This window comes from Herpailurus yagouaroundi, unplaced genomic scaffold, assembly GCF_014898765.1.
Source record: "Herpailurus yagouaroundi ecotype Mexico unplaced genomic scaffold, PumYag 163, whole genome shotgun sequence".
Classification (NCBI taxonomy): domain Eukaryota; kingdom Metazoa; phylum Chordata; class Mammalia; order Carnivora; family Felidae; genus Herpailurus; species Herpailurus yagouaroundi.
This window is the reverse complement of record NW_024412404.1, coordinates 9,567,794-9,582,921: the sequence shown is the minus strand read 5'-3', so window position 1 is coordinate 9,582,921 and position 15,128 is coordinate 9,567,794. Positions and strand designations below refer to the sequence as shown.

The window sequence follows — 15,128 nt, the reverse complement described above, 5'->3', positions numbered from 1 at the left end:
TAGCCTTCTTGTCCATTTTATGTGACTTAAATCGCCAGTGAGAAACTTCATAGCTATCATCTTCAAGATACTTACTTAATCTACCCTGTATGTAGTCGCTCTTCTTGCTACACTGGCTGAAAGCTCAGCCCTAGACATACTGGACCACTACCTCAGAGTAAGTGTATTACCCTAAACCTCAGTCCTGACCAGGAGAGGGAGAAGGCAGAAGGCTATATGTTCTTTTAAAAACTTTTTTTAATGAAGTAAAATTCATAACAAAATTCACCATTTTAGGAGTTTTCTTAATGTACAATTCAGTGGCATTTAGTATATTCACAGTGTTGTGCAACCAGCACCACTTTCTAGTTCCAGAACATTTCATCACCTCAACAGGAAACCTGTACATGTTAAGCGGTTATTCCTCATTTCCTTCTCCCTCCAGCCCCTGATAACCACTACTCTATTGTCTGTCTCTGTGGATTTGTCTTTTCTTGATATTTGCTATAAATGAAGTTGTACAATATGTGGCGTTTTGTGGCTGGCTTCTTTCACTTAGCATGCTTCTAAGGTTCATCCATGCTGTACCACATATCAGTACTTCGTTCCATTTAACTGAATAATATTCATTTGTATGAATATACCTCATTTTGTTTATCCATCAGTCAATAGACATTTGGGCTATTTACCTCTTTTGGTAAAATGCTCTGAATAATGCTGCTATGAACATTTATGTGCAAGTTTTTGTTTGCACACTGCAATTAGTTTGGGTGTATTCCTAGGAGTGGAATTGCTAGGTCATATTATATAATTCAGTTTGACTTTTTAAGGAACCACCAAACTGTTTATCTCCCCATCAGCAGTATGTGAGGATTCCAATTTCTCTACTTCGTGGGCAACATTTGCTATTTTCCTTTTTTTTAAATTCTATATTTCAAAAATGTTTTTATTTATATATATATTTCTTATTAGTATAGTGGGTATGAAGTGCTGGGGTACTAAATTGCATTTCCTTAATGGCTAGTTGATGTGTTTGATTTGTCACATTCTTTAGCAAAATGCCTTTTAAGCCCTCTGCTCATTTTAAAATTAGATTGTCATTTTGTTGAGTTTGAAGAGTTCTTTGTATATTCTGGATACTGGACTCTTATCAGATATGTGATTTGCAAATATTCTCTCCCGTTTTATGGTTGCCTTTTCACTTTCTTGATAATATCTTTTTGCACATAAAAGTTTTAAATTTTGTTGGAGTCTTATTTATCTATTTTTTTCTTTTGTTGCATGTGCTTTTGGTGTCATAACTAAGAACCCATGACTATTGCAAAGTCATGAAGATTAACCTGTGAATTTTCTTCTAAGAGTTTTACAGTTTTAGCTGTTATAGGTCTTTGGTCTATTTTGAATTAATTTTTGGCTATGGTGTGAGGTAAGAGTTCAGCTTCATTCTCTGCATGTGAATAACTAGTTGTCCCACTATTATTTGTTAAAAAGGCTGTTCTTTCCTTACTGAATGGTTTTGGTACCCTTGTTGAAATTTAATTGACTGCATAAATATGGATTTATTTCTGGACTCTTAGTTTTTTATTCTAGTGAGATATCTATCTATCTATCTATCTATCTATCTATCCTTAACGTCAGTACAGCACTATTTGTTTACTGTAGCTTTGTATAAATTTTATATTTGGTTTGTTCACTGCTGGGTATAGAAATACAACATTATGCTCGCTTTGGCAGCACAGATACTAAAAGAAATACAACTACTTTTTGTGTTTTAATCTTGTATTATGCAACTTTGCTAAATTCATTTATCAGCTCTAGATTGTTTTGTGGATGGATTTTCTTTATACGAGATCATGGCATCCACAAATGCAATAGATTTAATTTTACTTCTTTCCTTCCAATTTAGATACCTTTATTTCTTTTTCTTGCATCTAATTGCCCTGGCTAGAACTTCCAGTACACTGTCAAATACAAGTTGGTAAGAGTGCACATGCTTTTGTTTTTCCTGATCTGGTGGGATGTTAGATTTTTCATAAATTCCTTTTTAACGTTAAGGAAGTTCTCTCTTATGCCTAGTTTGTTGAGTATATTTATCATGAAAGAGAGTGGTATTTTGTCAGATGCTTTTGTGCATCCAGATGATCATGTGGTTTTCTTCCTTCATTCCGTTAATGTGATGTATTACATTGGTGCGTTTTCTTATGTTGAACCACCTTGTGTTCTTGAGATAAAGCCCACTTGGTCATGGTATATAATACTTTAATATGCTGCTGGATTCAGTTTGCTAATATTCTGTTGATGATTTTTCTGTCCTTATTTATTAAGAATACTGGTCTATAGTTTTCTTTTTGGTGTTTGTGATGCCTTTGTCGGTATTTGGTGTCATGGTATTTGACCTCACAGATGAGTTAGAAAGTGTTCCCTCTTCCATTTCTTGGAAGAGGAAAAATTGGTGTCAATTATTCTTTAAATGTTTGGTAGAATCTGGTCATAGGCTTTTCTTTGTTGGAAGGTTTTTTTGTTTATTTAATGTTTATTTTTTGAGAGTGAGAGAGTGCAAACACAGGAGAGGGTCAGAGAGAGGGAGACAGAGAACAAAAATTAGGCTCTGACAGAGGCTCAAACTCAAGAACCCTGAGACCACAACTTGAGCCAAAGTCAGACATTTAACCCACTGAGCCACCCAGGTGCCCCTGTTGGAAGGTTTTTGATTAGTGATTCAGTTTCTTGTTACAGGTTGTGTTTCTTTTTCTTCTGGTGTCAGTTTGGTAGTTTGTATGTTCCTAGGAATTTGCCCATTTCATCTAGATTATCTATTTTGTTACATGGTTGTTCATAGTATTACCTTACAATCCTTTTTATTTCTGTAAGGATGATAGTTATGTCCCTACTTTCAATCCTGATTTTAGTAATGTGAGTCTTTTTTTTTTCTTGGTCATTCTAACTAAAGGTTTGTCAGTTTTGTTGCTTTTTTAAAAGAATCAACTTTTAGTTTTGTTGCTTCTATGTATTTTTCTCTCCTATATTTTATTTATCTCCACTTTCATCTTTATTGTTATCTCCCTCTGCTAGCTTCAGGTTTAGTTTGCTCTTCTTTTTATAATTCCTTAGGGTATGAAGTTTGATTATTGATTTGAGATATTTTTTCTTTTTTTTTTTAATTTATTTTTTAATTTACATCCAAGTTAGCATATAGTGCAGTAGTGATTTCAGTAGTAGATTCCAGTGATTCATTCACCATGTATAACTCCCAACAAGTGTCTTCCTTAATGCCCTTTACCCATTTAGCCCATCCCCCCACCCATTTTCTTTTTTAATATATATGTTTGTAACTACAAATTTACCTATGGATTGGGAATTATAAATTGCCTCTATAAATTGAAAAAGACTAAAATCATAAAAAATTAATTTTCTGATTACTATGGAATGAAACTGGAAATCAACAAAAGAAGGAAATATAGAGGGTCCATGGCTGGCTCAGTCCAGTGGAGCTGCAACTCTTGATCTCCGGGTTCAAGCCCCACTTGGCTATAGAGATTACTTAAAAATAAATCTATTAAAAAAAAAACAAGGCAGAAGGAGGGGCGCCTGGGTGGCTTAGTCATTTAAGCATCTCAGGTCATGATCTCATAGTTCGTGGGTTCAAACCCTGTATCGGACTCTGCACTAACAGTGTGGAGCCTACTTGGGATTTTCTGTCTCCCTCCCTCCCTCCCCTCCGCCTCAAAAATAAATAAATAAACTTAAAATTTTTGGAGGCTTAATTTTTGACCTAACATATGGTCTTTCCTGGAAAATATCCTATTTGCGTTTGAGAATAATGTATTCTCTTGTTATTGAATGGAGTGTTCCAAGCTGTCTGTTCAGTCTGGTCATTCTGTAGTGTTGTTCAGGTCCTCTATTTCCTTATTGATCTTCTGATTGTTATATCCATTATTGATATATTGAATATTGGGATATTAAGCCTCCAACTATTATTTTAGAATCATATTTCTCCTGTCAATTGTGTCAGTTTTGTGTGTATTTTGAAGCTGTATTGTTAGGTATGTATATATTTATAAATGTTACATCTTCTTGAATTGATGCTTATCAGAATATGTCTTCATCTTTTGTAATAATTTTTAATTTAAAGTCTATTTTGTCTGATACTGGTATAGCCACTCATCTCTCTCTTGGTTACTAGTTACATGACATATCATTTTTTTCAAACTCTCACTTTTTTTTTTTTTTTTTTTTTTTTTGAGAGAGTACGAATGAGGGAGGGGCAGAGAGAGGGGGACAGAGGATCTGAAGCAGACTCTGCACTGACAACAGCAAGCCTGATGTGAGGCTCAAACTTGCGATCATGACCTAAGCTGAAGTCTGATGCTCAGCCAGCTGAGCCACCTGGGGACCCCTCAAACTTTCACCATCTAGTGTCTTTGAATTTAAATTTTTTTTTTCAACGTTTATTTATTTTTGGGACAGAGAGAGACAGAGCATGAACGGGCGAGGGGCAGAGAGAGAGGGAGACACAGAATCGGAAACAGGCTCCAGGCTCTGAGCCATCAGCCCAGAGCCCGACGCGGGGCTCGAACTCACAGTAGTGTCTTTGAATTTAAAGTGAGGCTTGTAGACAGCATGCACAGCATCTTCCTAGACTTACTATGGAGTTATGTTTCAATAAACCCACTGTAAATTGGAAATTTTGTAAGTTAAACATGCATTGACTACACCTAACCAACCAAACATTAGAGTTTAGCCTAGCCTATACTAAACATGCTCAGAACAGCCTGTAGTTGGGCAAAATCATCTTAAGCCTCTTTCATAACCAAATACTGAATATCACACGTAATTTATTGAATAGTGTACTGAAAATGAAAAATAGGCTGGTTGTATGGGCACAATGGTTATAAGTGTATTGGTCGTTTACCCTCATGATTGCATGGCTAACTGGGAACTGTGGCTTACTGTCGCTGATCGGCACATAGTGCATATTGCTATCCCAGGAAAAGATCAAAATCTAAAATGTGAAGAATGGTTTCTACGGGTGGAGTATCACTTTTGCACCACTGTAAAATTAAAAAATCGGAAGTCGAACCATTGTAAAGTAGGGACTGGCTACAGTTGAATAATGGTTTTTTAAAATCTGTTCTGCTAGTTTCTGCCTTTTGATTGCAGAATTTAATTCATTTACATTTAAAGCTGTTCCTGAATAAGCACTTCTGCCATTTTACTGTTTGTTTCCTATAAGTCATATCTCTCTTATTCTTCAGTGCCTCCATTACTGTCTTTTTTAAAAATTTAATTGATTGTTTTGTCTAGTGTGTTTTTTTGATTCTTTTCTCATTTCCCTTTCTCTCTCTCTCTCTATATATATATAGATGTATGTATATATGTATACATATATGTTCTCTCTCTCTCTCTCTCTCTATATATATATGTATGTGTATATATATACATATTTTTTTTCCCTGAGTAGTTGCTCTGAGGATTACAATTAACACCTTAAATTTATAACAATCTTGTTTGAATTAATACCAACTTCCATACTATGCAGAAACTCTGCTCCTGAAACAGCTCTGTCCCTTCCTCTTTGGTATTGTCATACCCTACAGCTTTATACATTGTATGCCCATTAATGTAGATTTATACTTATTTTACACGTTTGAGTTTTAAACCATATATAGAAAAAAAGGGAGTTGCGAGTCAAAAATATAATAATTTTAACTTTTACATGTACTTGTGTAGCTACCTTTAACAGAGTTCTTTTCTTTGTATAGCTTTGAGTTACTGTGTGGCATCCTTTTCTTTCAGCCTACTGAACTTTAGCATTTCTTGTAAGGAAGATCTAGTAGCAGCAAACTCCCTCAGTTTTTCTTTATCTGAGATTTCCTGGATGTAGAATTCTTGCTTGACAGTTTTTTCTTTCAGCTCTTTAAATGTGTCATTCCACTGTCTTTGACATGTATGGTTTCTGATTAGAAATCAGCTATTAATCGGGGCGCCTGGGTGGCTCAGTCTGTTAAGCGGCCGACTTCGGCTCAGGTCACGATCTCATAGTCCGTGAGTTCGAGCTCCGTGTCGGGCTCTGTGCTGACTGCTCAGAGCCTGGAGCCTGTTTCAGATTCTGTGTCTCCCTCTCTCTCTGACCCTCCCCCTTTCATGCTCTGTCTCTGTCTCAAAAATAAATAAACGTTAAAAAAAAAAAAATTTAGAAATCAGCTATTAATCTTATTGAGGAGCCCTGCTGTGATGAGTTGCTTCTCTTTTGCTGCTTTCAACTCTTTTTGTAATTGACTTTCAACACTTAGATTAAAATATGTCTGGATGTGGATTTCGAGTTTGTTGAGCTGCTTGGATGTTAGATTTATGTCTTTTATCAAATTTAAGAAATTTTTAACCATTTCTTCATATATTCTTTCTGCCCCACTCTCTCCTTTCCTTGTGGGACTCTCCTGTCTATATGATGGTACACTGGATGGTATCCCACAGATCTGTTAGACTCTGTTCATACTTCTTCATTTTTTTTCTTGCTGCTGTTCAACAAAGTAGATAATCTCAATTGACCTATCTTCAAGTTCATGGATTCTTTTTTCTGCCTGCTCAAATCTCTTGTACCCCTGCAGTGAATTTTTTGTTTCAGTTATTGTACTTTTCAGTTCCAGAATTTTTAGTTCTTTTCCATAATTTCTCTTTCTTTACTGATACTCTCTATTTGAGGAGACATTGTTCTTCTGTTCTCTCCCCCCACTTCCCACCCCCATGGTTTCCTTTAGCTATTTGAGCATATTTAAGACAGTAAAAAGTCTTTGTCTAGTAAATCCAGTGTCTGGGTGTTTCTCAACAATTTATATTTAATTTTTTTTTCTTATGAATGGGCCATATTCTTTTTTTGCATGTCTCATAAATTTTTGTTGAATACTGGACACTTTTGAATACCAGACAATTATTTCTTTTGTCTTTTTCTTGTGATCCTTGGCTTTTTATTCACATTTAAGAATGTGACACTGAAAAGCTACCTAGTTTGAGTATATACATTTATGATTTACAATCACCATTCATAGAGTGATTAGGTAGAGGTGTTTCAAGGAGAACCATCAATTGTCAACATTTACAATTTGGCTGCCAGTTTTCTAGTAGTGTTCTGAACACTGGAAAGGGAAGCTGGGATTTCTCATTGTTAACTATGCATACCTTCGTTTGATCCACTTGTTTCTTTGTATGTGTATTCTATGTTTTGTTTTTTAATTTTTTTTTAATGTTTATTTATCTTAGAGAGAAACAGAGCATGAGCAGGGGAAGGGCAGAAAGACACAGAATCTGAAGCAGGCTGCAGGCTCTGAGCTGTCAGCACAGAGCCCAATGCAGGGCTTGAACCCATGAACTGCAAGATCATGACCAGAGCTGAAGTCAGAGGCTTAACCAACTGAGCCACCCAGGAGCCCCTGTTTTAACTTTTTAAATTACATTTTTAGTTGAAGTATAGTTGACATTCAATATAATATATATTAGTTTCAGGTGTGTAACATAGTGATTCATTAGTACACATAGCGTACATAGTGTATGTACAGTGCTCAAAGTGTAGTTACCATCTGTCACCATACAAAGCTATTAAAATATTATTGACTACATTCCCTGTGCTCTACTTTATATCCGTGTGACTTATTTATTTTATAATTGGAGGATTGTACCTCTTAACCCCCTTGAACCCTTTGATCCCTTTGTTTTTAATGCACCATCTGTCTCAGATTCCAGAGCCACTTTGGCTCATTGTCTCCAGAAAGGTAAGGGACTTTTCACCACATATCCTGTTTTCAACTACTGTAGTTAGTACCTCTGACTTTCAGAGTCTTATGTTTTACTAACTGAGCTAGCAGGGCTACTTGACTTTAAAGGTATTTTTGCTACTTCCATTCCCTGAGTCTGAAGCACAAATTAGCTTGTTTTTCATTGGCTTTTCTCTTAAGCTCCTGTTTCAGTTTAAGCTTCCTGAATCAGTTAACCACCCTACTACTAACCAGCCTACAGTTAACCATCTACTTTTCATATTTTGAAATATTATCATCTCTTTAGTGATATTAAAACCCTCCCCTATTTTTTCTATTCTCTTTTATCTTGTGGGTTTATGCCCATTTTAATCCTTTATTCACGTTTAGAGGGATTTTAGGAGGAAGAGATATTAACATGTTATTCGGTCTGTCCTGTTCTAAAAGGACTGTCTGAACTTCAACACGGAATAGGACATCACAAAGGAAAAAGGCTAATTTGAGCACTGGAAAAAACTGTGACATTTATGTATAACAAAAACAAGATTATTAAGAAGTATATAGCAGACTGGGATATATATATATATATATATATATATATAACCGATATGACATAGGATAATACTCATAGTATATGAAGAATTCAAATACAAATATATAAGAAAACACTAGCTCCAAAAGGTAAATGGGCCAAGTATACAAAGAGGCATTTCACAAACACACACAAATCCCTAATTTTCAGTATCACTAGCAGACAAAAATACATACTAAACAAGTTTGCATTTTTTAACTCCTATAGAAATATGTGTCTGTGTGTGTGTACAGATGAAAATGGGGAAAGATAGCCATTTTCTTGGACTACACATGTCAGTGTAAATTGGAATAGGTATGGAGGAAAACAGTTTGGGGTTATGCTTAACTATCATTTGAGTTTGAAATTCTTCTTACAAATTAGAATTTCTCCTAAACAAACATTCCAAACTGTGCAGAAATGATACACATCATATTTGGAATATCACTAACTAGTTGGAATAACTAACACTGATAGTGCCTTTACTGTGTGCTACAGGAACCGGGCTACAAGTATTTTACATACATTAATCTCATCCTCACAACAACCTTATGAGATAAATACTGTTTTTGTCTTTGAAAACATTGAGGCCAGATAGTGAATGAACAGGTGTGGAGCCCCAAATCTGATAAAAAATGTTTTTCTCTTTAACTGTCATGCTCACAGAATTTTCTGCTACTATATGTTGCTTCTCTAAAGATGAGGGGAAATAAGCATTGTTTTTGATGTTTTAATAATATAAAATCCAATTGTAGTAAAATAGCTAACTTTGCAGACGGTGGTACTTTTATGAGAGTGATATGCAGCCATTAAAAATCATGTTTTAGAAGAATATTTAATGATAAAATACTTGTGATTAGAAGAATGAGAAGACCTTAAGTATAATGTTTTTAAATTATTTTTTTGAATTTACAGTTGATGAAAATATGTAAAAAAAATTTTTTTAATCATTGTGAATGGATTACATGCATTTATTAATTTTCTTTTTATACCTTTTAAATCTTTGAAATTTTGAATATGTATAATTATTTAAGTCAGATTAAGTGTTCTAGTAATCATTTCATTTATTAATTTAATGATATAAAAATGCTCATATTTCTGGGAGAAAAAGCCACTTCTGATTTTAGCAAGGTCTTAATTTTGTCTTAGAAAATATATTGATGGAAATAATGTAGAAATACTAACACTGATATTATCCTAGGGAGATATGCTTGAGAATAAGCTTTTTCTTGTTATTCATTACTCTGTCTTCAAAATTTTCTACTACAAGTGTATGTTTTTGTCATCAGAAATAATGTAATATTTTAACTTGGAAAATAGCCTTTACTTTTTTTTTTCTTTTATTTTTAGACATTTGAAGATAGTGATTTGTTCCATTTGATTGGTGTTATCTGTGGATTAGCAATTTATAATTTTACTATTGTGGACCTCCATTTTCCTTTGGCTTTGTATAAGAAACTGCTGAAAAAGAAGCCATCCTTGGATGATTTGAAGGAACTAGTGCCTGATGTTGGGAGGTTAGTTGTAAAAAGTGACAAGGATGGAGTGTAGGTAATAGAGAATGAGAAATGTACAGAAAGCTTTCCTTTTAGGAATAATTGTATTTTGTGCTTGTTGAATTTCCAAAATAAACAAAAACCCTTCTCATATTGGAGAACTCATGGTGTTACCCAGATCAAAATTTTCTACTGAAAGACTTCTGTGTATAAAACCATTCCCTAAATTTTTAGTAATTTAACAATATTTTACAAATATCAGATAATAAACTTAGGAGGGCAGTGTTTCCTGAGAATAGTTAAATGATTTACTTGGACTTCGGATTACTAGCTGGAATACGTAAAGTTTCTTACTTATTACATAAAATGGAATAAAAATTGTATATGAATAAGAACAAATGTTAAAAATGGCTGGACACATGGCCTTTGTATTTAGAAGAGATAAAAACCTTAGAGTGATTTATTTGTTCCTTCAAAATTGTTCATTAGCTTGCCATTACACATTTACCATTCTGAAACAAATACAAGAGTACAGATTCATAAAAGGATTTTATCAAGAATGAATGAGAAATATATATTTATCCATAAGCAAAACAGTCAAAATACCCAGTAATGTTTTACCTCAAAGAAAAATGTATGTTGTTTTGCAGAAGCATGCAACAATTACTGGATTATCCAGAAGATGATGTCGAGGAAACATTTTGTCTTAATTTTACGGTAAGATGGAAAGACCTAGAATAACCTGATTATTCTTCATCCCTGCCTTATGGTTTTTGTTTCTTTTATGTTGACGAGTGGAATTCTTAACCCTTTAGCTAACATTTATTGAGCATTAACTGTTTGCTAGTCATAGTACGTACATTATTTCATTTAATCCTCATAACAGTCCTATGAGATTGGTATTATCCTTATTTTACAGATGAAGAAAACTGAAAACAGTCATTACATGTCAGAAATAATATTTATACCCAGGTCTGTGACTTCAGAGCCTAGTGTTTTATCATTATGTTAAAGATCTTTACAAATACAAGAAGACCTCTTTATTCAAGTATTCATTTTTGAGTCTGCAGTTAATTACAAGAATCTTTAGAGAAGCAAAAGTTACTGTACATTAGAAAATTCAGTAATGAACTTACCACTTAAAAGATTAATTCCTACTCAGACATCCCTTTTTGCTTACATTAATATTTGTCCTTGCCTATTTACCTTACTGTTGAATGACATACCACAGTGCAAATGCAAATACGTTGGAATGATTTTTAGAAAAAGAAATTGCAAATCTTACCAAAGATACAGAATTTTGTTAATTTAGTGAAAGGGATGTTGAATAACTTATCCATCCACATGCAAAGCCCTTGACAAACAAGGATCTGGCAAAAGTAGACCAGTTGACAATTAAAGATGAGAAAATCAGCAAGGATTGTGAGAAAGCACTCCAGAATGGAATGGTTTAAATGTTGTTAATTAGACTCTTGTGAAAATGGTAAAGCCTTTGGTCTTCTTTCTTTTTGTTTTTAAAAACTTTGTGTATTTGTTTTTCCCCCAAATAGTCCCCTTTATGATCTTGTGGTCAAATCTGACAGATACTATATTCTCCTATCCCACAATTTTCCAAAAAAATGATGTGCCCCCGTCAAAGAAGTTTACCCATTTCTTGATCATTTTAAGAATTGGCACATAGTACAATTTTAAGAAAATTTGGCTAAAATGAAATAAGTGAATTTATTTTAATAAATACTGGTTGAATGGTTGGTTTCCCAGTGGTTTGATTCTTTAATTCAATTTCATTTATAAGAGAATCAATTATCTTTGAATTTTTATTGATTATCTCAGTGGACTGAAACTTCGGGTTCCAAGCAATATAATTTCTAATTTGTCAATGCCAAGTTTGTGAATGCTTTAGTATATTCAAGAACTGTGGTAATTTAAACATTCCTTCCCACTGCCATTTCTTTTCCAGAAATTTTCAGTGAGTCTTTATTGCTTGCATAATAATAGCTTTAGATGGGCTTCAGAGTCTTATTTGTAATCTGGCTTTCTTTGCAACTTACACTATATTCCTCCATTAATAGCAAGTTTTATCATGTCACACAGTATTCTCTCATGTACCTTATCTTCCTGTTTTTTAGGGCCGTACGTTTTCAGAATTTGATATTTACTGTCATATGTATCCTGTCCAGTCTCTATGCTCAATCAGAAATTCCATCCCCTCTCAATCTTTGAGGGCCCTACTCATTCTTCTAGGTGCTTTTCAAGGATATTTCTTCCTCAAGGTCTTTCATACTTCCTCCAGTTAGAGAGTGTTCTTTCCTCTGTGGTTTGATAGCATTTTGTTCATGTCTCTATTACAGCATTTATTTTAAGAAGTTGCTTATATAACACATTTCTCCTCCTTAACTAGATAGTAAATTCCACAGCAGGGCTTTATTCATCTCTTATCTCAACCCCACCGTAATGTTTTATAGATAGCAGGTACTAAAAAAAAAATGTTTTCATAGAAGAGGATAATATTCCAAAAAGAGGGAATAGAAGGAGAAAAGATACAAAGCTGGGAATGGTAATACTTATAGGAAAATTAGCAGACTAGTAGAGCAAATAAAAAGTTTCAAAATAACCAGCTATCTTTATAAACCAAATCGTGCATACTGGAAAAACCATGTATGATCAAGAATGCAAACAAGACAGGAATATAAGAGTAGGAGCTGTCCAGTGAGAAGAATGCATGGCAGGTCTAGGCTGCATACATTTTGACCACCTGTATTCTGTTATATGTGCAAGGAAAACATCCTTTCTGATATTTTACTTCTGTAGTGATTGTTCTAAAGTCTTACACATAATAAATACTCCATTTCCTGTTCTAAACTAACCAAACATTTGGTAATTTGTAGTTAGTCACAGTAGGATCACACTACTACGGAGGATGAAAACTTCTAGTGTGGCTTTATTTAGAATTCACAAATAAGCTTATGGTAGTCACAGAATTTTACCTCAGCTTTATTCTTATATTTAATGAGAGAAAGGTAGACTATAATAATAGGTTATTAAAATCTAATAAGTTTTGAGTCTGACATTGACTTTTTTTAAAAATTTAAATTAATAGATCACAGTTGAAAACTTTGGTGCAACAGAAGTGAAAGAGCTGGTTCTAAATGGTGCAGACACAGCTGTTAACAAACAAAATCGGTAAGTGAATTATAGCAGCATCAGTGGTAGTAATAACTTTCCGTAGGCATTTTCTTCTGTATATAGAAACCTGTCACAGTCTTAAGTTTTTACTCAGGTAAAACTTACTTTTTGAATGGTTAGTAAGGAAGTAACTGCCTTTTGTTCCTGAAATCTCTTTAAGACATTAATAAAGAAATAAAAGATCATAACCAAAACAAAGAGAAGGGAGAGGAGACAACAGAAACCCATTTTTGGAAGCTAGAGAACAGGAGTAACTAACTAACTGGTCAACCAGAGACAGTTGCAACATAGGAAGGAGTCAAGAAGGCAGCCAGTTTTTATATTGCCTAACTGCGGCTCAGGCATTGAGAATAAAAATGTTAGAAAGTATATTGGGCTTAGGGGAATGCTGGAAATAGAAAGATTGCTGTTATGAAAAGCAGTTAAAAACCCATTTACCCATTTTCATTAGCACTAGAATAGCCTGGCAACTTCCCTTCTGGAAGTCCCCCCAATTTACCTTCTGGAGAGATTGAACTAAAGGGACTTTGGATATTTTGAAGGGCGGGGGAGGCGCTGGGGGAAAGGGATACTTTAGATTTGAGTACAGTTAGGCCCAACCAAGGGTAAGAGGCATACTGAAAACAAGTAGATTGAGTCTACACTTCCCTCTCTTTGGCACTGTGTGCTGGAGGATTCTTTGGGTAAACTGCCTCACTCTTAAGTATGAGTAGATAGCCAAAGATCGATGGACGTTTAAGGAAAAACCAAAACCATCGAATGCCAAGGAAACAGAAACAATGCAGGATGAAGAAGAAAACTTCAAAAGAAAATGAAATAAGTATTCTTAAAATGATATAGATTAAAAATTACTTAAAATTCAAAAAAGTTGAATTAAAAATTGAAAAAAACATCACTGAAAGACATTTGTCAAATAAATGGTACCAAAAAACTTGCCAGAACAGAATGACATGCTTTCTTAAAAGACGTGCCTTTAAAATTGAAAGCATGGAAAGTTAAAAAAAAAAAAAAAAAAGACATACTAAGGCAAAAGAGAACTTTCAAAATCCTAGGAGAATAAAGATTCCTAAAACCTTCCAGGAAAAAAAAATACACTGACCATATACAAAAAAGAACCAGAATAACCTCAAACTTTTCTAAAGAATGACACTGAAGCTGGGAGATCAAAATTCTGGGGAAAGATGATTTTTTAACTTAGAATTTTGTATCAGAACTGTCAAGTATGTGCATGTATATAAAAACATCTCCAGGCATCCAGAGTCTCAGAGAATCTACTTCCAGTGCATTTTTCTCAGGAAGTTACAGGAGGATGTGTTCTACCAAAACAAGGAATTAAACCAAGAAAGAGAAAGACACGGGATCAAAAAAAAAAAATACAATCCAATCTAGAAGAGAGGCAGAGGATTTCTTCTGCAGGAACAGCAGTGTGTAGAAGGTTTAGGAAAAAGCAGCCGATGTGGGTTAGATCAAGAGGATGGAGGCTCCAGGAGGGCTGTCTCCAGGAGAAAAATGCAGCTTTTGCTCCCTTACGTAGTTGAATGAATCTAAAGAGATTGACATTTCTGTTAAAGTGAGGGATGAAGTAGCAAATTAAGGGAAGCAAAAGTTGTGGTTTTTTTTAAAATTTTTTAATGTTTGTTTATATTTGAGAGAGAGAAATAGAGGCAAGAGGGAGGGAGCAGAGAGAGAGAGGGAGACACAGAAGCAAAAACAGGCTCCAGGTTCTAAGCTGTCAGCAGAGTCTGATGCGGGGCTTGAACCCACGGACCCATGAGATCATGACCTGAGCCGAAGTCGGACGCTTAACCGACTGAGCCACCCAGGTGCCCCAAACAAAAGTTCTTTTTAAGGAAAGGCAGGTAATAAATATTCCAACTTAATTGTGAGCGATATTTATGATCATAAAAATGTCAACAGTGAACAGTGAGCCAAAAATTGTTATAATGGGAGCTTTAGGGGAAACAAAGTGAGAGAGGGATAATTAAAAATAAGGTAAATCCTCACCTTCCACAATAGGTATTCAGTTCATTAGATTATATTTAAAATTGAAAATTAAGGAATAACATAACTATGTTGTTGAAATTTGAAGGTAAATATCAGAAGTAATAGCGATAAGTTAAGTTTATTTGCCTTCAGATATCAGGAATT

At 34.4% G+C, this 15,128-nt stretch overlaps 1 protein-coding gene across 7 annotated transcripts in view; it reads left to right on the top strand.

Moving 5' to 3' along the window:
• HERC4 (HECT and RLD domain containing E3 ubiquitin protein ligase 4) overlaps positions 1-15,128 on the top strand; it is a 137,263-nt gene that overhangs the window by 112,200 nt on the left and 9,935 nt on the right. For all 7 annotated transcript variants that reach the window (XM_040485170.1, XM_040485169.1, XM_040485168.1 and 4 more), the window contains 3 exons: positions 9,649-9,815; positions 10,445-10,511; positions 12,895-12,977. In XM_040485170.1, the coding sequence (XP_040341104.1) occupies positions 9,649-9,815; positions 10,445-10,511; positions 12,895-12,977 (317 nt within the window). The remainder of the gene's footprint in view (positions 1-9,648; positions 9,816-10,444; positions 10,512-12,894; positions 12,978-15,128) is intronic.